At 49.1% G+C, this 27,622-nt stretch overlaps 2 protein-coding genes across 4 annotated transcripts in view; one reads left to right on the top strand and one right to left on the bottom strand.

Annotated features, from left to right (window-relative positions):
* Positions 1-27,622, bottom strand: part of Brf1 (BRF1 RNA polymerase III transcription initiation factor subunit) — a 49,362-nt gene that overhangs the window by 10,422 nt on the left and 11,318 nt on the right. For all 3 annotated transcript variants that reach the window (XR_003485558.2, XM_027416672.2, XM_027416671.2), the window contains exons 3-10: positions 26,550-26,723; positions 20,750-20,781; positions 17,099-17,171; positions 8,252-8,401; positions 7,123-7,216; positions 3,947-4,073; positions 3,316-3,355; positions 3,139-3,231 (exon numbers count right to left, since the gene is read on the bottom strand). Coding sequence is in view for 2 of the 3 variants with exons in the window: in XM_027416672.2 (XP_027272473.1) it covers positions 3,139-3,231; positions 3,316-3,355; positions 3,947-4,073; positions 7,123-7,216; positions 8,252-8,401; positions 17,099-17,171; positions 20,750-20,781; positions 26,550-26,723 (783 nt within the window). In the remaining variant the exon portion in view is untranslated. The remainder of the gene's footprint in view (positions 1-3,138; positions 3,232-3,315; positions 3,356-3,946; positions 4,074-7,122; positions 7,217-8,251; positions 8,402-17,098; positions 17,172-20,749; positions 20,782-26,549; positions 26,724-27,622) is intronic.
* On the top strand, positions 13,599-16,167 carry Btbd6 (BTB domain containing 6). The gene is made up of 4 exons (XM_027416673.2): positions 13,599-14,018; positions 14,095-14,185; positions 14,291-14,409; positions 14,571-16,167. The coding sequence occupies exons 1-4, from the start codon at positions 13,642-13,644 to the stop codon at positions 15,601-15,603; spliced, it is 1,620 nt and encodes a 539-aa protein (XP_027272474.1). The 5' UTR covers positions 13,599-13,641; the 3' UTR covers positions 15,604-16,167.

The following is a 27,622-nucleotide window of genomic DNA, read 5'->3' as shown; positions in this document are numbered from 1 at the left end:
GAGAAAGCACGGTCCTGCCAGCGGACGGTGTTGCTTGCCCACGTGCAAGAATAGCCTGGCTTATTCCTCATGTTCTGTGCAAAAGCTGGCTTAAATGTGGCATCTGAGAGCGTAAGAACAGTCAGGAAAGATAAATAAAGTTTGTGCCCTAGAGTTAGCAAAAACACCTTCAACAACACTAAATCAGAACCCATAAAACATAGATAAATAGAATGCTTTGAAAAAAAAAAAAGAATTATAATGTCTGCCCTGTGAAAGACACTGTCAAGACAACGGTGAGCCATAGCTTCCTTTAAGATCATGTCAGAAAGGACGTTCTACAACATGTAAAGAGCGACTATGCTCAGAAAACACAGAACCCAAATAAAAAAGGGACCTAAAGAAAGACCTGCCAGACTAGGGCAGAACAGCAAGAGAGGGCACAGAGGTGGACCCCTGAGAGACACTCCAGAGGGATCAAGTCAGAGCATGAGCTGTCCTCTATGGTTTCAGACTGCTGAGACTTCACCCCACACACACTGGTGACCTTGTCAGAGAGGATGGAGAGAAGATAGAGGCATTGGTCTCATGCATGCTGACAGTGGTGGCTGCTATGCAAACTGTTTGCCTACACCACCTCCACCAGACCCAGCAATTCTGCTCTGCCCAATACAAAAGAAATGCTTATCGACAGAGACTGCACAAAGCTTACCTGGAACTAACCCAAATGTACTCAACAGGAGTGGTAAGCACTTCACCACACTTAAGGGAGCTACATGAGAAAAAGGACCATGCTACCAATGGGCAACACAAAAATAACACTGAGGAAAGACAAGGGTATGTCTACAGAAGACTTCTTTGCATAAGTCTAGAAAAGACCACTAACCCAGGGACAGAAAGCAGCCAGTGGCAGCTTGAAGTGGGGGAAGGGTGGGGTACCATTGCAAAGGACAAAAAGACAGTGGCAGTTGACAGGTCTAGAATCACAGTGACCGTAGGGCTGCCTTCTCCCTACACCACGCATGTTCACAGGCAAAGCGGTGGTAAAGCCAAACACAGCCTGTAGCGTGTGCGTTATACCTTCTGATATTTGTTCTTAAAGACACAGCTGCATAATCTGACCCACAGTACCCTGCCTGTGACTACTTGTTTTCTGTTGTGCTCCAAAGCCAGGATGTGTGAAAGAGGAACAGATAAAGTTCAATAAAAAGGAATAAAAAAATTACGCAGAGAACATTAGAACAGACAGCTAAGACCAAGCACACTCTACCAAAAGGCCTATTGAGCAGATCGGCCTACCTCAAACCACTGAGGGAAAAGGGTGCTCCAGATTGAATCATACCACCAAACACTGGAGAAGTTCTCCAGGTAGCATAGAGTGAAAGAGGGGGTCAGGCAGAGACTTAGTGGCACCTGGGTCTATGTGTGCCCCAAGTTCAGACCTCTAGGCTTGAGGGTGGCTAAGTACCTCTGGTAGCAGACAGGCCTTGAGAATGGCTCCAGCCATCACTCCGAATGAGGGAGCCACTGGGGGAAATCAGAGTGAGGGGAGGACCAGAGCGCTGGAGCAGAGCCACCATGTGGAAGGTCCTCAATTCTACCAGTAGTGAAAGTGGGACATGACACAAGGTGCCTCTCTGCAGTGTCTATGGATACTGCGTGCCCAACAAATACCAAGGAGGAACGTATGAGCAACACGCCATGATTACTGCAAACACAAGTAGCAGTTAGTAACCACATCAGGACACACCTTACCCCCAGAATTTCCACAGCTCCCTCACATGTGGAAGAGAGGAAATATCTTGAGACTAAGAAACTGCAAACATGACAATCCTCACAGGAAGTTGAGAGCCCCCAATGCACACAGTCAGCAGACTCACAACAGACAAGTCAGGCAGGTGACCTGGGAGATGGAGTAAAAGTAGAAGGGAGGGTGAAGCCGGGCAGAGGTAACTGACCTAGAAAACAGAAGGCAGCAGACTACATATGTGCAAAGGACGGGTTGAAAATAACTTACACATAACTTTAGAACAGATCACAAAGAAAACCACTACACAGAGAAATCAAAAGTAGCAAACTCAACTCTGCAAACAGACAGAACCAAAGCCTTGGATGAGTATGAATAGAGCAGCCACTGAGATCCAAATGTTGCCTCCCAGGAACTAGGGAGAACCCAATGGTGTGATTGTCAGGACACGGGATCACATTCGCCTATTGTGGGAACTCCTGTGGTCTCCACAGATACTGTAATCCTCTGAAACGCTCATTTGCATTGAGACAGAAAGAACTCCGGATGACAGTGGGTAGGCATTCACTCACCATGACAGGTAAGTGGGCAACCTGCTCAGTGCATGCAGTCCACACTGCTGTCACATCAGCAGGATGCTGCAGGGCCAGGCAGACTCAAGAAAGAAATTAAGTGCTGCTAGAGAACAGCAGTAGTATCACTTTGTGTAGATGACAGAATCAAGAACTCGGAAAACCCAATGACAAAATGACTGAAAATGGTATGAGCAGCAAGAGAATTCACAGTGCACAGGAGTAGTCAGCACACACAAGCCAATGCTACTGTCAAGCTGCAAGTTGCCATGGAGACCAAACAGCCACACAGAAGGCAGTAGTGTGGTGCTATCCCAGACATTCCAGGAGCAAAGGCCAGACAGAAAAGAAGTTAGAGCAGGACAGAAAGACAAGCTCGGCAGTTTCCCCCATGCTGGCAAGTGAGGCAGACTGTAGGTAGAGAAGGGGTAGACAAGTGTCTGCAAACACTGAGGGGAAGCACAAAGGACGTCAGCACAGTGCCGGCCGGCATGTGAGGGATGCTCAGAGTAGCTTCTCTAGACCATGTGTCAAGGAAGGAAGCAGACACTTTTGCCTTCACTCTGCGCAGCCCAGAGAGAGTGAACTTTCGGCACAAATGGTTACAGCATCTCTGAAAGTCCGCGTGGGGATGCATAGGTCAACTGGCCAGCAGCGCTCCCCCGTATAGCACATGAGGGCTGTGGACAGGTGAAGAAGCGTGTCCTGGCAGTAACCGGATATGCAATTTAGTGTTCCAGTGCAGGGAGATAAGCAGACTGGGGTGGGGTCAAGGACCAACGAGTAGGGAAGGTGAGGGTGCTGGCCTGGGGCCCTCAATGGCGGGCAGGGAGGACTCACCATCCTTTGACAAGTTGGCAAGAGCCCCTTTTGCCTTTGGCCGGCTGTTTTCTAGCTCAATTTCAATGGCATCCTGGTAACTGGATATCTCACCTAAAGGGACAGGTTAAAAGCAAAAGATAAGTGTGTTCACTTTCTAACAAAAAGGAAACACTCGTGTGAGAACTGGCTAGTTACCTTCAACTTCTTCTAGCTTTTTTGACAGGACCTGTTCCAGCTGAAAGACAAAGGGGTCCAATTGGTAAGGAGTCCAATGTTCAAAGTCTCACTGTTGACAAGGCTTGGGATGGTCAGAGGGAGCGGCAGGCCTGGCCCTCTCCTTCCAAACATGCATGTAGCCCTGGGCAGAAGCCCTTTCTAAATACCTAAAAACTTAGAACCTCAACAACCCACCCATGCCAATGTGACTGGAAAGGTCAAGTCTGTCCCAAGTGCAGAATGCACCCCTGTAGTCCCCAAAACTCAGCTGCCCTCTCCTGCTGAGTGCAGTCCTAGTAGGAGCACAGTCCCAAGCTCAGTGATAATGGAAGGAAGTCTGGCTGCAGTGGTGGCTGTCTCAGAGGACAAGGCATAAAATGGAAACAGAGCTTGGCTGTGGGGATGGGTTCAAGGGGATAGGGAGAGAAAGCTCACCACGAACCCCAATGTGGGTAGTGCTTGGGGGGTCCACACATGGCACACCCCTAAGACTCATTCTCAAGGCCCACAGAAGACCAGGTTAGCAGCCCGGAGAGTTGAACAGATGTGGGGATGTTAGAGAACAAATGTTCCCAGAAAACTCATGTGCTAACGGACGGTGTGGAGCCACCTGCTTCATACGCAGCTTCCTCTGTCCAGCTGTGTACGAGGGAGGGTCACATTCCTCTTCCAGGTCAATCTTCATAAACTCGTCAATGGTGAGCTGACTGGTTGGAGTGTCTTCGAATTCTGTGAGCCTAAGACAGAAAGGCAGAGAAAAGCCCATGACACCCTTACTACTTCCACGTGCCTACCCTGGGGTCCTGTGGAAGAGCTTCGGGAGGCCCTGCAAGGAAGGAGGCCTTCCTTTACCCAACTAGCAACTTGATCAGGGCACTTCTGGGACAGCTAACACAATTTAAATCTTAGCAACTTTTCTGCATTTTCTTAAAACTAAGAAAATTTAGCTCCTTTACATGGGGAGGGTGCTCGTGTACACAAGCATGCACACAAACCACAACACGCAAGTGGAGGCCAGAGGACAACTTGTAGGCTCAGTTCTCTCCTTCTGCCATGTGGGTCCTGAGGACTGAACTCAGGCTGTCAGCCCTGGCAACAAAGGCAAGTGCCTTGACCTGCTGGGCCATCTTGATGGCCTCACCCTCACAAGCACTGTGACTATGAGCACATACTGTTGGCTAACATTTGGTTACGCTGTGTTTTGTTTCTTTTTAAGAGTGAGTCTCACGTAGTCCAGCCTGGCTTTGAGGCTGCTATGTAGTTGAGGATGACTCTGAGTTTTGTTTAAGAGTGAGTCTCATGTAGCCCAGGCTGGGTTTGCAGTTGCTGTATAGCTGAGGATAACCTGAACTCTTGATCCTTCTGCCTTGAGGTGCCTAGAGCTGGAGTTACAGGAGTGCTTGGCTACATTTTTATTTTTATTCAGTATGAGTACTATTATTCTATTATAATTTTTTTTTGAGACAGGGTTTCGTTTAGTATATAGCCCTGGCTGTCCTGGAACTCACTCTGTAGACCAGGCTGGCCTCAAACTCAGAATTCACCTGCCTCTGCCTCCCAAGAGCTGGGATTAAAAGTATTCGCCAGCTTACAATTTTCTTAACATAATTTTTTATTGATTCTTTGGAAATTTCACATCATAAATCCCAATGCCATTCATGTCCCAGTTCCTCCATATCTGCCCCTATCCCTGGTAGTATCACAACCCCTCCAAAAAAAAAATTCAAACCAAACCAAACTAAACCAACAATAAAACCACTTTGCTCCTCTCTATCTTTCCTGACTCTCCAACACCTCTTCATTCATCTTAGTGGCACTGGGAGCTGTGGTGCGTCATACTTTTGTCCACTGAGGTTTACTTGCAAATGTTCATTGCAATGAGTTGTTGGTCTGGTTCAAGGCCTCTGGCTTCTATATACCATCAATACTGGACTCTCACCAAAATTCCTCTCTGATATCCTGCTGTTGCCCCAAGTCATAGAGATACTGCAACTATGTTTCCATAGGACCAGTCCCCTTCATGCACTCTGGCAGGCCACAGACAGGGTAGATGTCAACTCAAAGCCCTGCTATGGGTCTGGGTGGTAGCTTATTTGGTTAATCTGGGCTGCTGGGACCACCCCCCTTAGGCGAGGGGTGAAGCCAGCTCTTCTGTGCCCATGCCATCAGGGCCAGCTCTCCCACAACCATAGTGAAGAGTGGGACCATCTCTCCCAAGTGTGGGACCAGCTGTCCTGTGAGGGGTGGGGACAGCTCTTCAGCTATAGTGGCCAGCAAAAAGCAGTGCCAGCTTCCCCGGAGTCACTGAAGGGCACACAATTTTTAATAAAAGAGTTAAATAGAAATTTAACATAGCCTGGGAGTAGTGGCACACACCTTTAATCCCGGCACTCAGGAGGTAGAGGCAGGCTGATCTCTGTGAGTTCGAGACCAGCCTGGTCTACAAGAGCTAGTTCCAGGACAGCCTCCAAAGCCACAGAGAAACCCTGTCTTGGAGGGAAAAAAAAAAAAAAGAAAAAAGAAAAAAGAAAGAAATTTGATATAATAGGATGGATCAGCAAATACGGTGTTAGCTGTCAAGTCTGATGACTCGAGTTTGAGCCCCGGCACCTCCATAGTGGAAGCAGAGACAACCCTGGCAGTCTGTCTCTTCATCTACACATGCATACTTGCACATACACAATACATTTTTTTAAAGTTTATTTATTATGTATATAGTGCTTTGCCTGCATGTATTCCTGCAGGCCAGAAGAGGGCACCAGATCTCATTACACATGGTGGGAGCCACCATGTAGTTGCTGGGAATTGAACTCAGGACCTCTGGAAGAGCAGCCAGTGCTTTTAACCTCTGAGCCATCTCTCCAGCCCCCACACTACATTTTTTAAATGTATAAAAAAAAACAAAAACAAAAAACGGGTGTGGGTGTGGCGGTGCATGCCTTTAATTCCAGCACTTGGGAGGCTGAGGCATGAGGATTATCTGTGAGTTCTAGGTAGGCCAAGAAAGACTACAGAGAGACCCTATCTCAGGAAAAAAAAAAAAAAAAAAAAAAAAAAAAGAGGGGTTTGTGAGACTGCCTCAACATATGAAAGTACTTTCTGGCAAGGCCCATGACCTGAGTTCAATCCCTAGGAACCTTACCTAGGAAGGAGAGAACTGCCCTCCCCCACGTTGCAGTAGCATATGTGTACCCGCTGTGTGCAGTAGCATGTGTGTACCTACTGTGTGCAGTAGCATATGTGTACCCACTGTGTGCATACATACACACAAATAAATATCATTTTTAAGATAGTAGAGGCAAAATACTTAAAAATGGTTTTCTCATTTGCTTCCAGAAGGTACTATAGCAGATACCCTCAGCAGAAAGGGTCAACAATATTGAAACCTGTGATATGTATGTCAGCAATGACAGGTGACCCAGCATTCCTTGGCATATTCATCTTGCCCAGGATATCTGAATGAGCTGGGAGCAACCTGTTGAAAGCTGGGCACAGAGTCTGTGGCCTGTGACAGACATGGTGAGGGTTTAACCAGCTCTAGCAAGAGGTCACTCAGGCTCGCAAAGCCCAGAACGGAACAAACCAAATGGGATGAGGAGGCCTCTGGTCTGTTCCAAAGCCGCTTTTCTGCCTGCCTGCAATCTCTGGGGTGGGAGCCTTTGTAAGTTACAGTCTACTACTCTCAGGAGATGCCAGGGTGGGAAGCCGGCACTGCCAGAAGGCAGGGTAACCCAGGGCAGAAGCAGCTCCAATCCACAGCCGGGCCCAGCAGCCAAGAGTGCTGACCTCTTCCGCAGTGTGGACTCACACACTTTGACCACACTGATGACCTCTTTGACGGTTCTCCGGAAGTCATGCATCCTGGCTGCAACCAAAAGTGCTAGGAAAGAAATGAGATCATCAGCAAACACACAAAAATGAAAGTAAGCAAAACTCTTCCTTGGCTCTGGCTAGTGACAGCTGAATAACTGTGAGTAGGATGTGTCTGCTGTGTCTTCTACAAGGCGGCAGGGTGTGTGCCTGCTCCAGACAGACCTAGGATGCAGATAGTCTACGGCAATGATAGTCCCATTCTTACTTTGGGTCGAAGCTGTACTTCATTCTACTTTTAAACATAAGAGGAAAACAGAAAATTCAAGAATTTCTTATAACCCTCAAAGCATGGGAAGTAACTGAGGAGATGTATGGGAAAGTCCTGGTTATGATGGGAGTTGGGACCCTGGAATGCAGTAAAGCTGGAAAAAGCTGGGGCACAAGGCTGTGTGAATTACAGTGATATGGGCACGGGCCTTAAACCTGCAGTGTAAATGTGGTCAGTCAGGCTTCATATATAAGCTGAGTCTCAGGCAGCATCCCCCTACTGGTGCAGAAAGAACAGGCCCCTGCTGGCCTGGAGCTCTTTCTGAGCAGGGGACTCTTGGTCTAGGCCATAGTCAGCGCCTGAAGGTCCTCACAGGTACAACCAAAACAACTCTGCTGCTGGGCTAGCAAGGACTCAGTGTCTCAGATGAGAGGTCAGATCACTAACCATGCTGAGAGGCAACAATTTGCTGTGAGTAGGACGAGGGCTTCAAATTGTCATTTCATCCTCTGAAGTCCTGTCTCTCATTTCAGAATCTGCAGAGGCCAACAAGGGAGCAAGTGCCAGAGTCCTTAAGCAGTGAAGACCATGAAGATCAGGTAGGTCCTGGGTTCAGGACACAGCTCTTATGTAAGGTGGACTCTGGAACTGTAACCAATGACTCATGGGCTTGACTGCTTTAAGGCTCAAGACAGACGACTAGGGTTCAATTTACCTACTATGCAAGGGTCCCTAAATTTGACAGCTAGAACCCTCCTACATACATGCACACGCTTATCAAGCATCAGGGTAGAAAATGCTACCCAAGTGCTAGACTGATGGCCCACACTGTACCTGCTCCACAGAGGCCAGAGGGGCGCCGGCCTGTGTGCATCCAATCCCTCTTCATTCTCTGCAGAAGCCTCAGGGCTGTCATGGACACCTCATGGTTCTTCTCCCCAAATTCCAGGAGATGAGCAAAGCGTGGAATGTACAAGCACGGGTCTGTACAGTAGACACAATACCTTAGTGTGCATGCACATATGTACACAAAGCACTAACCACAGCCTGCAGCTGAGCGACTCGACATGCTTCTCTATGTACACAGGTTCTCTGAGGCCCCCTCCACTGAAGCACAGCCTCTCTGACCCTTAGCTGTGCAGCTGTGTTCACTGAGCAATTCTGGGCATGTATGGCAATAGGGATGGGGGCGGGGGCGGGGGCATAACTTCCACCTTCTCTTGGAGGGTGACGAGAGGTCAGAGAGTTGGGCAGTTGTGGGCTCTTTACACACATCACCCTCTGACTTTCCTGAGTGGCCATGTCAGCTCAACAGCCTGCAAAATGAGCACAGTGGGCACACAGGTGCCTGGCATTCTACTGGGTACTGAAGTTTCTATCAAAAATTTATGGAGCCCATGAATGGGGCCAACAAGAACACCCAAGTCACTTGATGAATTCAGCTCATTATCACTATGCCATCAGTGCAAGGACACTACCTAGAGACACAGGAGATCTTGGAACTTGTCCAGGAAGAGCCACTTATGCTCAGAGAACACTAGCAGATAATACTGGAGGAGGACCAGGGTGGCTCACATAGAGACTCAGAGAAGAACGCCGGGCACACTGGTTTATACCTGCAACCCAAGCTATTTGGGAGACCATATGGGGAGGACATTTAGGTCACCCTAAACAACAGAGAGAACCCATCTCTTAAAAAGAAGAAAAACAACAGAAGGACCTAGGGAGGGTTTAAGAGGGCAGTGAAGACGGAGGCCCTAAAGCAGCCTGAAACACAGGGACTGGATAAATCCAAGTCACATCCCATAGTAACCACCTGGCTATATTGGGTACCAGTGAGCCTCGGTTGTGCTAAATTGTCGAGAACCCTAGCAGTCATCTGTAGGGAGACACCCTAGCCCCGCCCAATAGTCCTGGGACAGGTGTCAGGTGGACCTGGGACTCGCCCATAAGAGCGTGGAGAAGGAAAGCCGGGGTGATATAAGGGAAGCTTCTTAAGGGCTGCACGTGGAGACCATAGCCCCTTCTTTCTGGTCAAGCTAGCTGGGTTCTGGTGACCTTGCTCTGGCCTGTGTTTTGCCCTGGTGCTTTCTTGAATAAAGAAATCTTACCATTACGGACTATAGCTCATCTCTGTGCGCACGTGGTAATCATAAGAGTTGGCGCCCAGACCCCACTACCTGAGAGGAGCCCACTGGGGCTCCGAGGCGACCGCTACAGCCAGGAAAGGCAGCCATACAGTAAATTTAAAGCTATCTCTCAAATAACTCTATGTCTCTTCATTTCCTAGTCCCTATTCAATTATATCGATGCTGGATTTAGAGTTGGATTTGGCTTTCCTACTCTAAAATCCAAGCATATTATTTAACAACATTTTAAAGTTTCTGTGTTTTATCAAGAAGCCAATTGCTGTAATACAGAATAAATAAAGAATAAGAGGATTATCTTTGTCTTTTCTTGGCTCTTTATTTCAAGGCCTACACCCTCTCATAATTGTTGTTCTTCAAGGTTTGCCTTTCCCAGTACACATACATGAACAAGCGAACATTTCTCTGATGACACTTATGTTTCAGTCCCATACAGCCAATGAGAACCAGCCTGACAACAATCCCTGCATGCTCCGGAAAAAGAATTGGACTATACCTCCCCGACTGCACTGGATTCAACTCACTCCATTTTGACTGACACTCCAACCAGAACCTCGAGTAATGATTTTAATCAAGTTGAGGATTTCAACGTAGATCTTCAATCAAACAAATCTCATCTAACATGGACTAGACATAACTCATTAGAGACTTTCCCTGTACTAGCATTTTTTTCCACAGGGCCCCCACATGACTATCATCGTCCCATTTCAGCAGGAAGTAACCTAGAAGATGCTACGCCCCTGTTCCCCATTATTGTTTATTAGGGTAGTGTAAGCCTAGTTAAGAATGACCTTCTTATTGTTTAGAGTTGGGATTGGAAGAAGGTGTTCAAGTTAGACACCTTTTCCACATGACTTTAAGACTTAGCTGGAATAGACATAGGATGTGCCATAGCAGATTATTGTATCTTCTTGTATTTCACCTTTATGATTGTTAGTTTTGTATGTTTTACACTATTAAGTTTTAATCCTCTTTTAGACTAAAAGGGGAATTGTAGGGAGACACCCTAGCCCCGCCCAATAGTCCTGGGACAGGTGCCAGGTGGACCCGGGACTCACCCATAAGGGCTTGGTAAAGGAAAGCCAGGGTGACATAAGGGAAGCTTCTTAAGGGCTGCACGTGGAGACCATAGCCCCTTCTTTCTGGCCGCGCTAGCTGGGTTCCGGTGACCTCGCTCTGGCCTGTGTTTTGCCCTAGTGCTTTCTTGAATAAAGAAATCTTACCATTACGGACTATAGCTCATCTCTGTGTGCACACGGTAATCATAAGAATCATCTTTAGTAAAAATTCAACAGCCTTAAGCCCCCAAAGGTTTCCTTGGTTTGTTGAGACAGAATTTCTCTGTGTAACCCTGGCTGTCCTGAAACTCACTGTAGACTAAGCTAGCCTTGAACTCAAGAGATCTGCCTGCCTCTGCATCCCGAGTGCAGGGATTATAAGCATGCACCTGGCTATACAAGAAAAAAAAAAATTAAGTTACACATACATATTTAATTGTTATGTTCCAGGCCTTGAGCAATGAATAGACTTGATTTTTAAAAATGTCCTCAGGTCAGGAATGATGGTACACATCTTTAATCCCAGCACTCAGAAAGCAGAGGCAGGTGGATTTCTATGAGTTTCAGGCCAACTTGATCTACAGAATAAGAGTCTGTTTCAACACCCCTGACCCCCCACCCCACCACTCGCCTTCCCTAAATAAAAAGGCTAGTATGCACGGCAACAAATGCCTATAATCCAAGCTGCTATATAAACTGCAGTACAAGGACGGAGAGTTGAAGCCTGCCTGGGAAACATAGCAAGACCCTGTCTCTAAATCAACAGTGAAACGAGGGGACTGGGGATAGAAAAACTTCTAGGCTGCCTGCCGTCAGTTCCCTGAATGCAAGTGCAGGCCTGTGGGTAACAGGCAGGGCTCCAGACAAGATAAAGGAGTAGAGTCTGTGTGCATAGGGGACAGAGCTGGAGTCTTGTACAGCAAGGATGGGAACTTTTAACAAAGTTCTCTCAAATCTGACATCAGTCAGGAAAAAGGATTAAGGTGGGATTTGTACCACAAGATTGCATTTATTAAATAGACTTTAAATTTTCTGCCTAACAAAGTAATCCTTTTGCAGAATCTGTGGAACAGTTATGAAAATGGCATGTGCACTAAATAACAAAGAAACCAAGACAGGCTTGATGACGCACACCTTTAATCCCAGCACTCGGGAGGCAGAGGCAGGTGGATCTCTAGGAGTACCGAGGCCTACAGAGTCAGTTTCTGGACAGCCAGGCCTGCATAGCTGAAACTTTGTCTCAGAAAGCAAACAGATAGGTGAATAAAAAGACACAAGGGTGTAAGGACAGTCTCTTCAGCAAACAGGCTATGAAAAGAAGATTTACTGTCCCTTGTAGAACTATGGCCAAACAGATCAAAGATGTACAAAATTCCTAAAAGAAAACATGGGGGACATTGTAACATTGTTCTTAACAATGATTCAACAAAAGCAAAAACAGACAAACAGGATAACCTCAGACTGCAAAGTATCTATATAGCAAAGGAGTCTATCCACAGACAAGGCAACTACAAAATGGGAGAAAACAACCGTAAACCACTAGGATCAGGGTTAATATCTGTACTACCTAAAGAACTCAATGCAGTGAAAAGGCAAACTGACTAGAATATGGGCAAAGGACTTGAGCACATCTATTCCAAGAAACACATGGAAAGGTGCTCAGCATCAACTATCAAGATACCATCTCAAGAGGGCTGGAGAAATGGCTCAGCGGTTAAGAGAACTGACTGCTCTTCCAGAGGACCCACATGGTAACCATCTGTAATGAGATCTGGTGCCCTCTTCTGGCATGCAAGTGTACATGCAAGCAGAACACTATACCTAATAAATAAGTAAATAAATAAATAAATCTTGAAAAAAAGGTAAATGAAGCTAGATGATGGTGGTGCAGGCCTTTAATCCCAGCACTTGGGAGGCAGAGGCAGGCAGATCTCTAGTTCAAGGCCAGCCTGATCTACAGAGTGAGTTCCAGGACAGCCAAGGTTACAGAGAGAAACCCTGTCTCTTAAAGAACAAGAAAACAAAACCATCACAAACAAAAACCAAAAGTAAAAGTAAACAAAGGGCTGGATATGACTCCCTCCCTCGCTAAGAGTGTTCACTGCTCCTGCAGAAGACCCGGGTTCGGGTCCCAGTACCCACATCTCAGTTCACAGTTATCTGCATATCCATTTCCAGGGCATCCAACACCCTCTTCTGACCTTTGCAAACACCAGGTACACATGTGGTGCACATAGACACATGCAAACAACACATCCACACACGTAAAATAAAAACAGTTTAAAAAGGCAATGGGGAACGACCCAAAGAATCACGATTAGGATCTGGAGAGGATAGCTGCCCTCCTATGGTCACAACAGCTGGATGAACTGGCAAGCAAAATGCAGCAAGTAACACAGTTAACTTATAAAGGAAGGTCTACATGGGAAGTTGGAGGCCTCCCTGGAGCATATAAAGTCCTGATTTAAAAAAAAAAAAAAAAGGGCTGGAGAGATGGCTCCGACATTAAGAGCACTGACTGTGCTTCTAGGGGTCCTGAGTTCAATTCCCAGCAACCACACGGTGGCTCACAACCACCTACAATGAGATCTGGTGCCCTCTTCTGGCCTGCAGGCATGTGATAAATCAATACATCTTAAAAAAAAAAGAAAAGAAAAATCCTGACACACTGCAACATGTACGACCCTTGGCTTTATTCCCTATTAAAGAGGCCGGAGTCGTCTCTTCCATGGAGGAAAGCTAGCTGTATCAGGCTGTTTTACAAAAGCGGAGCTACTGAGTTCTCACCTCTCAAGTGATAGATAGCTCAGACAAACCTGGACACCCCCTGGGCGGGGCTTTGGCACCTCCCCTTGAGGGCGGGGCCTCGGCGCAAGGAGTCGCGTCGTGACGCACAGTGACGAGACACGCAGGCGCCACACTGGGTACGTGCGGGACGGCGCCCCCTGCGGCCGGGCGCGGGCGCGCGGGGCGCGGGGCGCGGGCGCGGGCGGGCGGCAGGCAGGGCCGGTGTGGCCCCATGCTGCTGCCGCTGGCCTGCCTACATGGGCGGGTGGCGCAGTGCCTAACCTCCCTGCTGGTGCTCGCAGAGCCGCTGCCCAGGCCCCGGCGCGGCGCGAAGGCGCGCGGGGCGGTGTCGATCAGCGTGGAGGCGGCTCCGGCCGGAGCGAAGATGGCCGCAGAACTGTACCCGCCCGCCGGTGCCTCCGCACCCACTGCCACCGACATCGCCAACAGCAACGCGGCGGGCGCGGCCGTGGGCAGGAAGGTCGGCCTTTGCTGCCCGCCGCGCCTGGCGCCCGCCCCGCTGCCACCCTTGCCCGCGCCGCCCGCACCCGACAACAACAACCCTGAGAGCCCCAACTGGCAGTCCTTCCACCCGACGCTGCGCGAGAGGTGAGCCGCCGCCCGCCCCCGGGCTCCCGAGCCCGGGAGCGCGCCGTTGCAGCCCGTGTGCCTCTCCCCTTTGCAGGAATGCGCTCATGTTCAACAACGAGCTGATGGCCGACGTCCACTTCATCGTGGGGGTGCTGGGGGCAGCCAGGCGCGTGCCCGCCCACAAGGTGGGTAGGGGCGCAACCCTGTCCCCTGGCGGGCCTGGCTAGACGCAGTCTCCCTGGACCTTCTTTCCGACCCCCATAGCTCAGGTGACTTTGTTTCATTCACAGTATGTCTTGGCTGTCGGCAGTTCCGTCTTCTATGCCATGTTCTATGGGGACCTTGCGGAAGTCAAGTCAGAAATCCACATTCCCGACGTCGAGCCTGCAGCCTTCCTGGTCTTGCTAAAGTAAGTGCCGTATACTCTGGGGCTGGAAGAATGGGGTGGTTGCCTTCCAGTGGTCCCCTACATGCTTCCTACAACCCGAGAGGGTGTGCATGGGAGGCCATGAGCTCCTCTCTCTGAGGCCAGCCCTTGCAGCTCCCCAGAAGAGTCCCTGCCTTTCCCAGGTACATGTACAGCGATGAGATTGACCTGGAGGCAGACACAGTACTCGCCACTCTGTATGCTGCTAAGAAGTACATTGTGCCTGCCTTAGCCAAGGCCTGTGTCAACTTTCTGGAGACAAGCCTGGAAGCCAAGAATGCCTGTGTGTTGCTATCCCAGAGCCGACTGTTTGAGGAGCCTGAACTGACCCAGCGCTGCTGGGAAGTCATTGATGCACAGGCTGAGATGGCTCTGAGGTCTGAAGGGTTCTGTGAAATTGACCGGCAGACCTTGGAGATCATTGTGACCAGGGAGGCCCTCAACACCAAAGAAGCTGTGGTCTTTGAGGCGGTCCTGAACTGGGCTGAGGCAGAGTGCAAGAGACAGGGCCTGCCGATCACCCCTCACAACAAGAGGCATGTCTTGGGAAGAGCCCTCTATCTAGTCCGAATTCCAACTATGTCACTAGAGGAGTTTGCCAACGGTCCTGCCCAGTCAGATATCCTGACCTTGGAGGAGACCCACAGTATCTTCCTCTGGTACACGGCAGCCAACAAGCCCCTCCTTGACTTCCCCCTGACCAAGAGGAAGGGCCTTGCTCCCCAGAGGTGCCACCGCTTCCAGTCTTCTGCCTACCGAAGTAACCAGTGGAGGTACCGTGGGCGCTGTGACAGCATCCAGTTTGCAGTGGACAGAAGGGTGTTCATTGCTGGACTGGGCTTATATGGGTCCAGTTCTGGGAAGGCTGAATACAGCGTGAAGATTGAACTCAAACGGCTAGGAATGGTCCTGGCTCAGAATCTCACCAAGTTTGTTTCAGATGGCTCCAGCAGCACATTCCCAGTCTGGTTTGAGCACCCTGTGCAGGTAGAGCAGGATACCTTCTACACTGCCAGTGCTGTCCTGGATGGCAGTGAGCTCAGCTACTTTGGGCAGGAAGGAATGACGGAAGTACAGTGTGGAAAGGTGGCCTTCCAGTTCCAGTGCTCCTCGGACAGTACCAATGGGACTGGAGTCCAGGGTGGACAGATTCCAGAGCTCATCTTCTATGCCTGAGGGGTAGTGGTCCAAGTGGACTTGCCACCAGGCTCCTCCTCCGTTGGATTCTACCCAGTAAGTGCCGTGGAGTGCAGGACACTGCCTACTGCCTTACTGAGACTATTAAAGGCTTGGCTTACACTACCAGCCCAAGTCTGGCACAGATGACTTCTCTTTGCAGCCAGAACCTAGAACTGAACTGCAGGTACCCCCTGACCCTAAGATGGTACTCCACAGATGAAGGACAGGTCCCTGCCCAGTGGCACCCCAGCTTCAGAACCCTTGGACTCTAAGTGGCCCTAGCCTACCTTGAGGCCTTCCTTTCAAGCCACAAGTTGCTGAAAAGTCACTTAAAACAGTTCCATCCTGTGGGGCGTTGGTGGTGCACGCCTTTAATCCCAGCACTCTGGAGGCAGAGGCAGGCGGATCTCTGTGAGTTTGAGACCAGCCTGGTCTACAGAGCGAGTTCCAGGACAGCCTCCAAAGCCACAGAGAAACCCTGTCTCGGGGGGGAAAAAAAAAAAAACAGTTCCATCCTATTTAAGTGACTTTTCATAATAAAGGTTTCACGAACAAAAGCCACTGCCGATAAGTGACTGTAGGGATTATTAACTGGAGCATTCTCTTTCTCACTCTAACAAGAACACCTTGTCTGTATGAAGTCTGCAGTGCAGAGCAGTAAAAACTGGGCCCGTCGGCCGGGCGTTGGTGGCGCACGCCTTTAATCCCAGCACTCGGGAGGCAGAGGCAGGTGGATCTCTGTGAGTTTGAGGCCAGCCTGGTCTACAAGAACTAGTTCCAGGATAGGCTCCAAAGCTACAGAGAAACCCTGTCTCGAAAAAACAAAAAACTGGGGCCCGTCTATGCCTGTGTGGCATGTGGGCTATCTTCCTCTTATGGGCTGTCGCTACAATTCTGCAGAAGGCCATGTATCTGGGTGACTGTGCTTGTTAAAGCACCTTAGGGTTCGCTTGTAGAGGTCAGATTTATGGGGTGTGTGGCCTGCTGTGGGGTGTGTTGGTGAAAAGAGAGCCCTAGGCCCGGGGCCTCTATCCTTCCTTACAGATGTTTTGTCCTAGAAAAGCACCTGACCTTCAGAGGCCCACTAGCAAGGCAGGGGTCTCTGGGGAAGAGTTTGTGTCCTATAACACCAGAAGCCCGGCTCTGTTGGGACTCAACCCTACCCTCTCAGGCCCTCTGCTCTAGCCCCCAGGAGTGCCTCATAACCGCGAGTTGATAGTTCAGAAACCATGAAAACCCATTCTTGCATACGGGAAGGACCATGGCTAGAGGGCCCTGCCTTTCTTACTGTATCTGCTGGGTTCCCAACCTGAAGTGTCATATTCTTCCATTTGGTCCTGAGCCACATTTGACAAACACTGATAGAAGCCTTCTGAGTTTGCACCACAATAAAAGCCTACTGCCCGTATGTATGTCCCACAAATTCTAGGAGACATTCTTCCCTCTGACCCGACATTCCTCTCCAGAGTGGTATGACCTCAGCCCAGCCTACCTATAGCCGGTGCGTTGATGCAGAGCTCCCTCGCCAAGAGCAGGAACGTCTTCCCCAGCACGTACACATTCACCTGTGACAAACAGAACACAGCTAGGAATGCATATTTGCTGCGTTTTTTCCCGTTTTTTTTTGTTGTTGTTGTTGTTGTTGTTGTTTTGTTTTTCAGACAGGGTTTCTCTGTGTAGCCCTGGCTGTCCTGGAACTAGCTCTGTGGACCAGGCTGGCCTCAAACTCAGAGATCCACCTGCCTCTGCCTCCCGAGTGCTGGGTAAAGGAGTGCGCCACCACACCTGGCTCAGCTGCTGTTTTAATGTGCCTGTTTCACTGTGTCTCAGAAGAACCCACTACCAGAAATCCCTGCTGGACTGTGGAAAATCCACTCCATGCCTTTGCAGGTCTCCAGCCTTCTTCTGTCGGGCTGCCCAGACTCCCCAATCTTGTCAATCGTTGCTTTAGAAAAGGTCTTTGAGGGCACCCTCGACAGTAAGATAGGGAACACAGTATAGAGTTATGCTTAATTGTGAACCAATTAAGACTGGTACATAACACAATGGCTGCTCTTCCTCTACCTTACAGTCCCAGAGATCTGTTTCCTTCCTGGAATCCCAAATGTTTCCTCCACTACCCTCACCTCAGCTCCTTATCTGCCATGTAGCCTGTTGGCCACCCGCCAAAGCTCTTCTTTGCCAGAGGAGGTAAGCAGTGGGAGTGAGTCCATCCTGGAAAGGCTGTACCAAGGGTTGGAGTGGTAGGAGCACTATCAGTTGTCAGGAAAGCAAAAGTTTAGCGAGTATACAGAACCCCTGATGTGCCTACACTACCTTAGTGCAGCACTGTATGGATTAACCTGGGTACTCAGGCCTGACCCAACCTAGATAGAGGCTCCTCCCATCCTCAGCTCCCTGAAAACCCCAGTGTACTCATGCCAGGCCACTCCTGGGCTCACAAATACAACTGGTCTAGTCTTCTGCCTCTGGCCTCCTGAAAGAAATCCCTCACCTATCAAGCCTAGCCTGTGGGCCCTCTCTAAGCCTCTGTTCTTGGCATGAAAGTGATACCTCCTAGATGGTGACATATGTCAAGAGACAAAGTCTAAGGGATGGTACAGAATGGGGTCTTCCTTACATGCAGGACTAGGGGGAGAAAATTTATGACTTGTCAATTTAGTGAGCCAAGCCACCTGAAAAGGTCAGGGTCAGCCACCATAGCCAATCAGGAGTGGGGTGGTCACCTTACACCCCGACTGGACACAGGTATCTTCCTGAGATCTACGTAAGGACTGGTGGCTCAAAGAGCACTTCCTGAAGTAATTCTGCTTTCTGCAGTTTCAAAGGTCATCTTTAAAACGATGGTGTGCATGACTGTATGACTTATGTGAGTATTCGTGTATGGTATGGAAACATGGGAGTATACAGTGTAATCATACGCACAGGTCACATGGTAGGTAGTCTGTATTCAAGTGTGCAAGTAAGTGTGCTCCTGTAGTACTCTGTTCCTGCACAGTACTGTTCTCAGGCTCCCACAGACATCCAGGTTCCCACTCCAGTGGTGTGGCCAAAGCTGGCCCTGACCTCCATCTACCCACCTCAGACTCCTTCACTAACTTAACCTTGGGCTCCAGATGGATCTGTCTAACAATGAGACCTGATTGCTGCAGAATGGTACTGAATAGACTTCACGTGTAAATTTAAGGTTTTAACACTTTCCAGGGGATGGAGAGGTGGCTCAGTGGGAAAGAACACTTGCTTCTCATGCAGAGGCCTTGCGTTTGGTTCCCAACACCCACATGGTGGCTCACAACCATCTCTAACTCCAGTTCTAGAGGATCCAACACCCTCTTCTGGCCTCTATGGGTACCAGGGACACAGTTGGTCCACACGCATACATATGGGCAAATGTTCATACAGATAAATCTAAAAGAAAAAAAAAATGAAATACCTTCTAGAGACAGTGTTGAAGCACCTGGGACTACAAGTGTGTACCACAGTACCAGGCTTCTAGGCATACTAATAATTGGTAGGTGCTGTTAGACATCACCACACTGACAATTCACTCTCCTGGGCCTGTGGCTGATGGCTATCTGCCTTTGGCATATATGTGAGTCAGGAAAAAAAAAAAAAAAAAAAAAAAAAAAATGAGGCTTTAAATTCAGGGTCTCCGCCAATTCTACTCTGACTCCTGCAAAGCAGCCAGCTCCACCCGGGGCCTTCACTGACCTGGCATGAGCCCCACCCACATAAGAACAAAACTGTCTTGTCTTAAGGCCAGGCAAGGGAAATCTGGGAGGAACAAACGAACAAACATAGTGTGGATCTTCCGGGCCGGGGCCGGGGCCGGGGCCGGGGCCGGGGCCGGAGCAGCTTTGCATGGTCCTCACCTGCAGGTCCTCTCACACTCCATTCTGCCAGCATAGCCCTACCAAGAGTAGAGTAGTCTGTAGCAACCCAGACTACACAGCTGGCCAGATCTCAGCCTTTGCTGGTGGCATGCCACCTTCTATCCTGACAGTCTGGGCTGTTTTCCCACTTCCAGAGCTGTGAAGCCAGATGACTTGTGCACCTGTTTTCCTCTAAGAGGTGTTCAAGCTACTTCTGGCACTGCCTGGCCCTGGCCCCATCTTTTCTGGGAGGCTGGAAATAGATGGAAACAGTCACGTGGCCATGGTCTGAACTGAGCACAATGCATTCAAAGGTGGAGTCAATGGATTATCACCATTCCAACAGGTTATTTTTAGTTTGACCAAAAAATATTTCAGCAATAGCTGCTGAGAGATGCCATTTATAAAGACAGCTGGGAGAACAAAAATACAAGGCACCATCTGACTGGAATCTAACTGTTAGTCTTCAGGGGCACTGAGGCACGAGCAACCAGGAGCTACAGTAGCCTGGCCTATGGGCTCTCAGAATCCCTAGGGGTACCTAGGTCAGGGTTTCCATTCAGGGTGAACTTGTGCACATTCATTCTACTTCCTGTTCCTGGTCCATAGTGTCACTGTGGACCTCAGGAGTGGTCTGGGAACTTCAGTTAGTCTCCACCCAGCCGCCGAGCACAGTATGTCAGAGGGGCACTAGTGCAGTCTCCTTTGAGGGTCCCTAGGTGCATCTTCTCATGATGCTCAATTACTGAGAAGTGAGCAGTGCACTGGGCATTGTACCGAACACCTTTAATCCCAGCACGGCAGGGGCAGGGGCAGGGAGATCTCTGAGTTCCAGGCTTGCAGGGGCTACATGAGTCCTGGCCTTAAAAAAACAAACAGAAACAAGCAATGCAACAAAAAAACACTTCATCTGAATCCAAAATGCTAATGACCCTAAATAGACTTTACTTATGAGGGCTCTCCAGAGTTTCAAATGCATGTAGTGGGATCCAATATTCCCTTTAAAAGAATCTTTTGACTTAGACTAAATTTAAAGAGGGTCTCTCAAGTGATTCTAAGGCTAAGCCACCAGGCCCTAGATATCACTGGGGCTGTGAGCCGCCCTCTCCTACTGAGATCCCAAGCTCTGGCCACACCAGCCTCACCACCCTCACCACAAAGGCCCCCCGCCTACTACAGCAGGCCGCACAGACTGGCCTCCGAGATGTGGAAGCACTGGCTGTGGCCCTGTAGTGCACTCAGGGAACAAAGACTGAAGGAAAGTGATCTACCTGGAGCAGGTCGCTGAGGTCAAGAAGCATGTCTGCAGCCAGAGTTAAGGAGTGTTTGTATGGAGGCCACCAGGGTTGCATACCCCGGGAGCTGGACCTCATCTGTCAGACCCAAGCTCATCATCTGACCAGGAAGGAAAAGATCCTGGGGGAACCTAACCAGTCCCCGAGTGTCTCCAGGCACAGAAGGAGACCTCTGGGAATCTACTTTAAGGACACACAGCTACAGGAATGGGGAAAAGGTCAGGGAAAAGCAGAAATAGGGGCTTCAGACATCTACTGTACAATGTCTTCTCTCCAGGCACGGCATGGACATGGGCCACCACACTTCAGCTCTATTCCTCAGGCACAAACTGAGAACCACCAAGTCACCATTCTGAGAGTCAGCAGGGCTCTCCCCAGGGGACAGACATAGATGTTATAGCAAGGCAGTGGGTACCTACCAAACACTACCAGTGGGGCTCTGGTGTAAGACCTATCCTTATGTGAGTGAGTTAAACAGCAACAAGAACAGATCTCAGATGAGTCCAAACTCAGGTGACACACAGACAAAACAAAAAACAAGTCACTTGTCAGTAAAGTTAAGCTACTGGCTATAGGTGCAGCCCAGTGGTAAACTTTGCTTAACACGCACAAGGCACCAGGTCCCTCCTCAGTGTTACACATAAAAATGACACAGGCTGCATGGTGGCTCAGTGGCTAAGAGCAGTTACTGCAGCCAGATGGTGGTGGCGCTCACCTTTAATCCCAGCACTGGGGAGGCAGGGAGCTCCAGGACAGCCTGGTCTACAGGAGTGAGGTCTAGAACAGCCAGGGCTACACAGAGAAACCCTGTCGCAAAAACACTAAAAAAGGAAAAAGAAAAAAATCATCTGTGCTGGGGAACAGCGAGCTCAGTAGAAGAGTACCTGCTGAGGGCAAACAAGGCCCAGGATTCAACCCAAAGCCCATTACAAATAAAAGAAGATGAGAAAAAGGCAGACAGTGGGATAGAGAGGGAAAGTATTCAAGTGAGTAAACTTAGTTGTCAAAAATAAGATGACGGATGCTACGGCACAGAAAGCTGATGGGAGGAGGTGGTGGCTGGGTGGAATAAGGACCACAGGTTGTTCCTGGGAGAGTGATGTTTGAAACCCACTCGCCAAAAAAAAAAAAAAGTTAAGCTGGGCGTTGGTGGCGCACGCCTTTAATCCCAGCACTCAGGAGGCAGAGGCAGGCAGATCTCTGTGAGTTCGAGGCCAGCCTGGTCTCCAGAGTGAGTGCCAGGATAAGCTCCAAAGCTACACAGAGAAACCCTTGTCTTGAAAAACCAAAAAAAAACCAACCAACCAACCAACCAAACAAACAAACAAACAACAACAAAAAAAAAAACAGAGAAAAGAAGAAAACCACTCACAATAAAGCTATGGAGGGAACTTATATAATTTTAAAGCAGACTAGAATTCAACTTTCAACCAAAGTGACTACTTTCCTTGGTATGAAAATTCACCCACCTGGTAGGAAGTGAATTATATATAATGACTAGAGGTACTGTATCCTCCTAGCCCTCTTTGATAAGTCCCTGATTCTAATATGGGTGCTGGAGTTTCATAAAAATCAAGAGAAAAGTCACGGTCTGACCAAAGCCACGAGTATGCAAGAACCCCAAATTCTAAAGGGTAGGACCGCTCTGTGACCCCATCTGCGCCCTACCATATTCTGACAGGTGGTACTTGTGTTCAGCAAGCCTCTAGATCCAATTGTTATGGAGAAACAAACACAGCAAAGAGTGGGAAACAAAGAACTGCGAGAGGCCGGACTTTCTGGAGAGCTGGAAGACGCTTGAGACCCCCTCAGGCCATCCACAACTTTAACAAAGTCTGAAAATGCCACCACACCAAACTGGCCCCAATTCGGTCAGCGTTGGAGGTCAGGATCAGTGGCTCTGTAAACAGCAGGCTAATGGCCAACCAAAACATCTGACTGGCTGTGCTTGGTAGAAAAACATTTGCAAACAAGATCTGATTCAAACTGAGATTCTCCATAGGGTTAAAGTCTAGAGATCTAAATGAAGCAGAACTAGAACAAACATGGAATCATTTTTTTTTTTTCTATTTCTTGCTCTCTTCCTTTTAGCATGGAAGCTTGGACCTGGGACCTGGCACATATAGCTCTCTACCACAAAGCTAAATCCCTAACCTATCCCCTGTGTCTTTGAATCTGAGCTACAGTACTGTCTGGCTTTGTCTATCAACTTGATACAAGCTAGAGTCATCAGAGAGGAAGAAGCCTCAGCTGAGGAGATGCCTCCTTGAGATCCAGCTGTAAGGCATTTTCTCAATTAGTGATCAGCAGCAGAGGGCCCAGCCCATGGTGGGTGGTGCCATCCTTTGACTGTTGGTCCTGATTTCTGTAAGAAGGCAGACTGAGCAAGCCATGGGAAGCAAACCAGTAAGCAGCACCCCTCCACGGCCTCTGCATCAGCTCCTGCCTCCAGGTTCCTGCCCTGCCCTGTGAGATCCTGTCCTGACTTCCTTCAGTGATGAACAGCAATGCTCAAGTGTAAGCCAAATAAACCCTTTCCTCTCCAGCTTGCCTTTTGGTCATGGTGTTGGATCAACAGAAATAGAAACCCAGACTATTCATGAACTCATGCTAAAGTCCAGGCTGACCCTGACCTTGAGATCCATTTACTTCAGCCTTTCATGAAGCTGTATCTCCAGGCCCAGGTGTGAGATTTGTGTACACAACCTCACATATGAAACGTTTCTATAGATGTCCAAAGACACAAATAAGAGAAATGGCCCTCCTATGTGCAATCTGACAAAAAAAAAAAAAAAAAAAAATCTGTGTCCATAACAGTCAGCAGATGAATGCGTTTGTGGGAACCCATCCAACTAACACGGCTATTGCAGGATCCCAAGAAACGGAGAGGAAAAACTGGCCTGGCACTCATCAGAGTCTACTTCTCACATGACTGGACCACCCTGCTCCGACTGTTCCCTGAACAGTACCATCTAGTACGGTTCTTCTCAGCCCAGCCACAGCTCCTCAGAGCAGGAGCCCTTAGGATGCAAAGGCACTGAGCATGCAGCAAGCCAGCCTCCACTCCCAGTCTGCAACCAGGATGAGTGACCCCTACAGGGCTCTCGACACCTGCTGCCTACTAACAACACTGAGGGCTGCTATCTGTGCGGTACTGATGCCCACTGTCTGTACAACACCGACACCTACTGTCTGAATGACATTTGCTTTCTGTTCTCTGAAACACACTGTCTACACACAAACACCTGCTGTCTGCAGAAGGCTGCAGCCGCTTCCCTGCGCAACCCTGCTGCACACTATCCACCCTGACACCTCTTTCCGCACAGCACAGACACTTGTCCACACAGAACTGATACCTGCTCTCTGCTGTCTACAGACAGACTCCTGAGGCCTGCTCTCTGGCAACATGATGACATGGAGGCATAGGCTTTCCCTTCCAATTTCCCTGAAAAGGTAACACACTAAGAACCAAGGTTACCAAACTCTGGGGCAGAGGCAAGATTAAAACCCAGACAGTCAGGGCCTATAGCTCCTGGTGACAGAGGCTCCCAGTGCATACTGTCCTGGGCCCCTGCACTGGGATCATGAAAGAGAAGTAGGTTCACAGCTCAGAGCTTTCATGTCTGTCTTCCTGAAACAGGAGCTAGAGGGGCTGAGGACATACTTCACAGCTGCCTAGGCCCAGTATATGGACTGAACAGGGCACAGAATGGCTTGCGTTACCCATGTCTCAGGATGCTATCCACAGACAGTAACGGAACAGATGCTCTGAGTGGTGAGGTTGTCCACAGAAAGTAACGGGACAGACGCTCTGGGCACAGAATGGCTTGCATGACCCCAGGTCTCAGGACGCTGTCCACAGACAGTAACGGGACAGATGCTCTGGGTGGTGTCTGGTGGCTCAGGGCTGCTGCTGAGCTCCCTCCCTCCACCTCCCTGGAGGACTGGCCTCTCACTGCTCCAGCAACTTCCTGTGCCTGCAACCGAGTTTCTCTGTGTGTGTGGCGCTTTTCAACATCATCCCCCCAGAGCATCTGTACAGCGTGCTGCTCCAACACGCGTGCCTCCTCAAGCCTCTGCCTTCATGACTGAGCATTCAGAGATGCCGCCTACCTGCTTCTGCCTGCCCCACCCTGAGGTCTGTGCCTTAGCAGCAGTGGTGCAGCAAACTGAGTCGGTTCCCACTCAGATCCACTTCTGATACTTGCCTCTCCTCTCTCAACTACTGAAGAGGGTGCAGGACTTAGGTGGGAGCCTCAGGAGACCACTCTGTGCTCAGACCTTTGGAGATGGCCCTGAAGACAACGTAGTCACTTGCCAAGGCAGCTACCCTCACAGTTTAAGTTCTGGGCTTCTAAGTACATTTGTGCAGACTAGCATCCCGATGGCTCAGGGGACCGCAGCCCAAGCACAATTTAATCATCTGCTCAAAGTCTGCCAAGGTCAGCTGTGCCAGCTGAAGTAGGAAAGCCAGGTACCACTGCTCTTCTATTCCCCAGGTCATCTGCTGCTCTGCAGTGCAAGCACAGAGGGCAGGAAAGCAGCTTCAGTGAAAGATCCAGCTCAAAAATCAAGTGACAAGGCCAAGGAGATAGCTCAGTGGGTAAAAGTGCTTGCCACCAAACCCGACAACCTGGATCTCATCCCTGGACTTACACGGTAGAAGAGAACTGAATCTCACAAATGACCTCTTCACCCCACACACCCACTGTAGCACACGTGCCGCCCCCACCCCTCCCCATAGCAAAACTAAGAGGACTGGCTTAAAATAAAAGACACAGTCTAGGAACCGCAAACCAAAAGGTGAACAGATGGGTGGAAAGGAAGCAAAGATTTCTTTAAAAGCCTGACAGGACAGGCAGAGTAAACAAAACAGAAACAAGTGACACAGCAAGCTCAAGGTGGAGGAGGCCAGAGGGAGGGTCTACTAGAGAGAAGATGCCTGGTTTTAAAGAGACAGCAGGACACCAAGGTCCCCGAGTGATGGAGACAATGAACTGTGGGCAGTTCCGATAGGAGTGTGCAGATGGCACCAGACTGACACAAGACTCTGCAGGACAAAAGACGGAATCCCTGACGTATGTGCAGCCGACAGAGCCGAGTGCGGGGTGCCTGGGAAGTGTACAGGAGAACCAGACCTGGAACCTCAAGAAACAAAGCTGCACAAGGGGAGCTGGGGAAAGCGAGATGTAGTGAGCTCTCCTCCTCCCCCTCTTCCTCTACCATACAGAAGTGGCGGGGACTTAACAGTCTCGCCTGACTACACCACCTTAGCTGAGGTGGTGTGAATGAAAATGGCCCCCACAGATTCAGGGAGTGGCATTTATTGGAGGTGTGGCCTTGTTAGAACAGGTATGGCCTTTCTGAAGGAAGTGTGCCATTGGAGAGCTGGGCTTTGAGGTTTCAGAACCTCTCTCTTCCTGCTGCCTGCCAGTCCAGATGTACTACTCCCAATACCTTTTGAGCACCATGTCTGCCTGGGTGCCACCATGCTCCATGACATGACGTAAAGGACTAACCCTATCAACTATAAGTCAGCCCCAATGAGATGTTTTCTTTTTTTAAGGGTTATTGTGGCCAGGATGTCTCTTCACAGCAAGAGAGACCCTAACTAAGATGGCAGCTTAGAGAGGGAACCCTGCATCAGCTGGGAACAGACATCCAATAAGGGAACTGTTGGTAACACCAACCAATACCAAACTCCTGCAACTCCTGAATCAACATTTGAGTAGTCACCCAAGAACCAAATGGGGCTTCCACAACAAAGGAAGGATACGAGGTGTGCCTTCAGTTCGGCAAACCAAGTAGAGGCAGGCAGCAATCACATGGGCCATTTTCCGCCCTCGGGTCAGGTGCTTGCTCACGGCCATCTTAAAGAAGTTGAAGGCTGTGTCCAGGCAGTGCTGGTTCAGCTGCAGCTGGCTCCCCAGGTGGTGGATGTGGCGCCGACCTGGGATAGAATACAGAAAGACCCTCAGTCACAGCTTTCCATGTAAAATCAAATATCACAAGCGCACCTTATGATTGAAGACTTGAGCAAAGCCTGTTAGTGTAGACATGCAATTTTACCTACTGGGAGACTGAGGCAAGAAGATGATCATTTCAAGACCAGCCTGGGCCAGGCATGACGGCACATGCCTTTAATCTTAGCAGACGCAGGCAGATCTCTGAGTTTGAAGCCAGCTTTGGTCTGCACAGTGAGTTCTAGGACAGCCAGTGATACCTAGAGACCCGTCTTGAACAAACAAACAAATAGGACCAGCTTAGACTAGAGAATGAGTTAAAAGCCAGCCTGGGAAACTTGGTTAGACCACCTCTTAAAAAGTAAAACAGGGGGTGGGGGGCTGGAGAGATGGCTCAGGGGTTAAGAGCACTGACTGTTCTTCCAGAGATCATGAGTTCAATTCCCAGGAACCACATGGTGGCTCACAACTATCTGTAATGGGATCTGGTGCCCTCTTCTGGCACGAACTGTATACATGATAAATAAATAAATCTTAAATAAATAAATAAATAAATAAATAAATAAATAAATAAAATAAAACAGGCTGGGCAGTGGTGGAACATACCTTTAATCCCAACACTCAGGAGACAGAGGCAGGTGGATCTCTTTGAGTTAGAGGCTAGCCTGGTCTACAGAGCAAGTTCCAGGACAACCAAGGCTACACAAAGAAACCCTATCTCATTTAAAAAAAAAAAAAAAAAAAAAAGAAGTAAAACTAGGCTGAAGAGATTGTTTGGAGGCTAAGAGTATTGGCTGTTTTCCCATATATCCAAGATTTGATTTCCAGCACCCACTTGGTGCACAGACATACATGCAAGCAAAACATCCATATACATGAAATAAGT

This window comes from Cricetulus griseus, chromosome 5 (assembly GCF_003668045.3).
Source record: "Cricetulus griseus strain 17A/GY chromosome 5, alternate assembly CriGri-PICRH-1.0, whole genome shotgun sequence".
NCBI lineage: Eukaryota > Metazoa > Chordata > Mammalia > Rodentia > Cricetidae > Cricetulus > Cricetulus griseus.
Note: the sequence above shows the minus strand (reverse complement) of the source record. Positions and strands in the feature narration are given on the sequence as shown.

Excerpts from the sequence above, each read along its gene's own strand:
- Btbd6 (XM_027416673.2), top strand. The coding sequence starts at position 13,642 with ATGCTGCTGCCGCTGGCCTGCCTACATGGGCGGGTGGCGCAGTGCCTA. Across the intron at positions 14,019-14,094 it reads CACCCGACGCTGCGCGAGAG|GAATGCGCTCATGTTCAACA; the intron begins GTGAGCCGCCGC and ends TCCCCTTTGCAG. Across the intron at positions 14,410-14,570 it reads GCCTTCCTGGTCTTGCTAAA|GTACATGTACAGCGATGAGA; the intron begins GTAAGTGCCGTA and ends TGCCTTTCCCAG.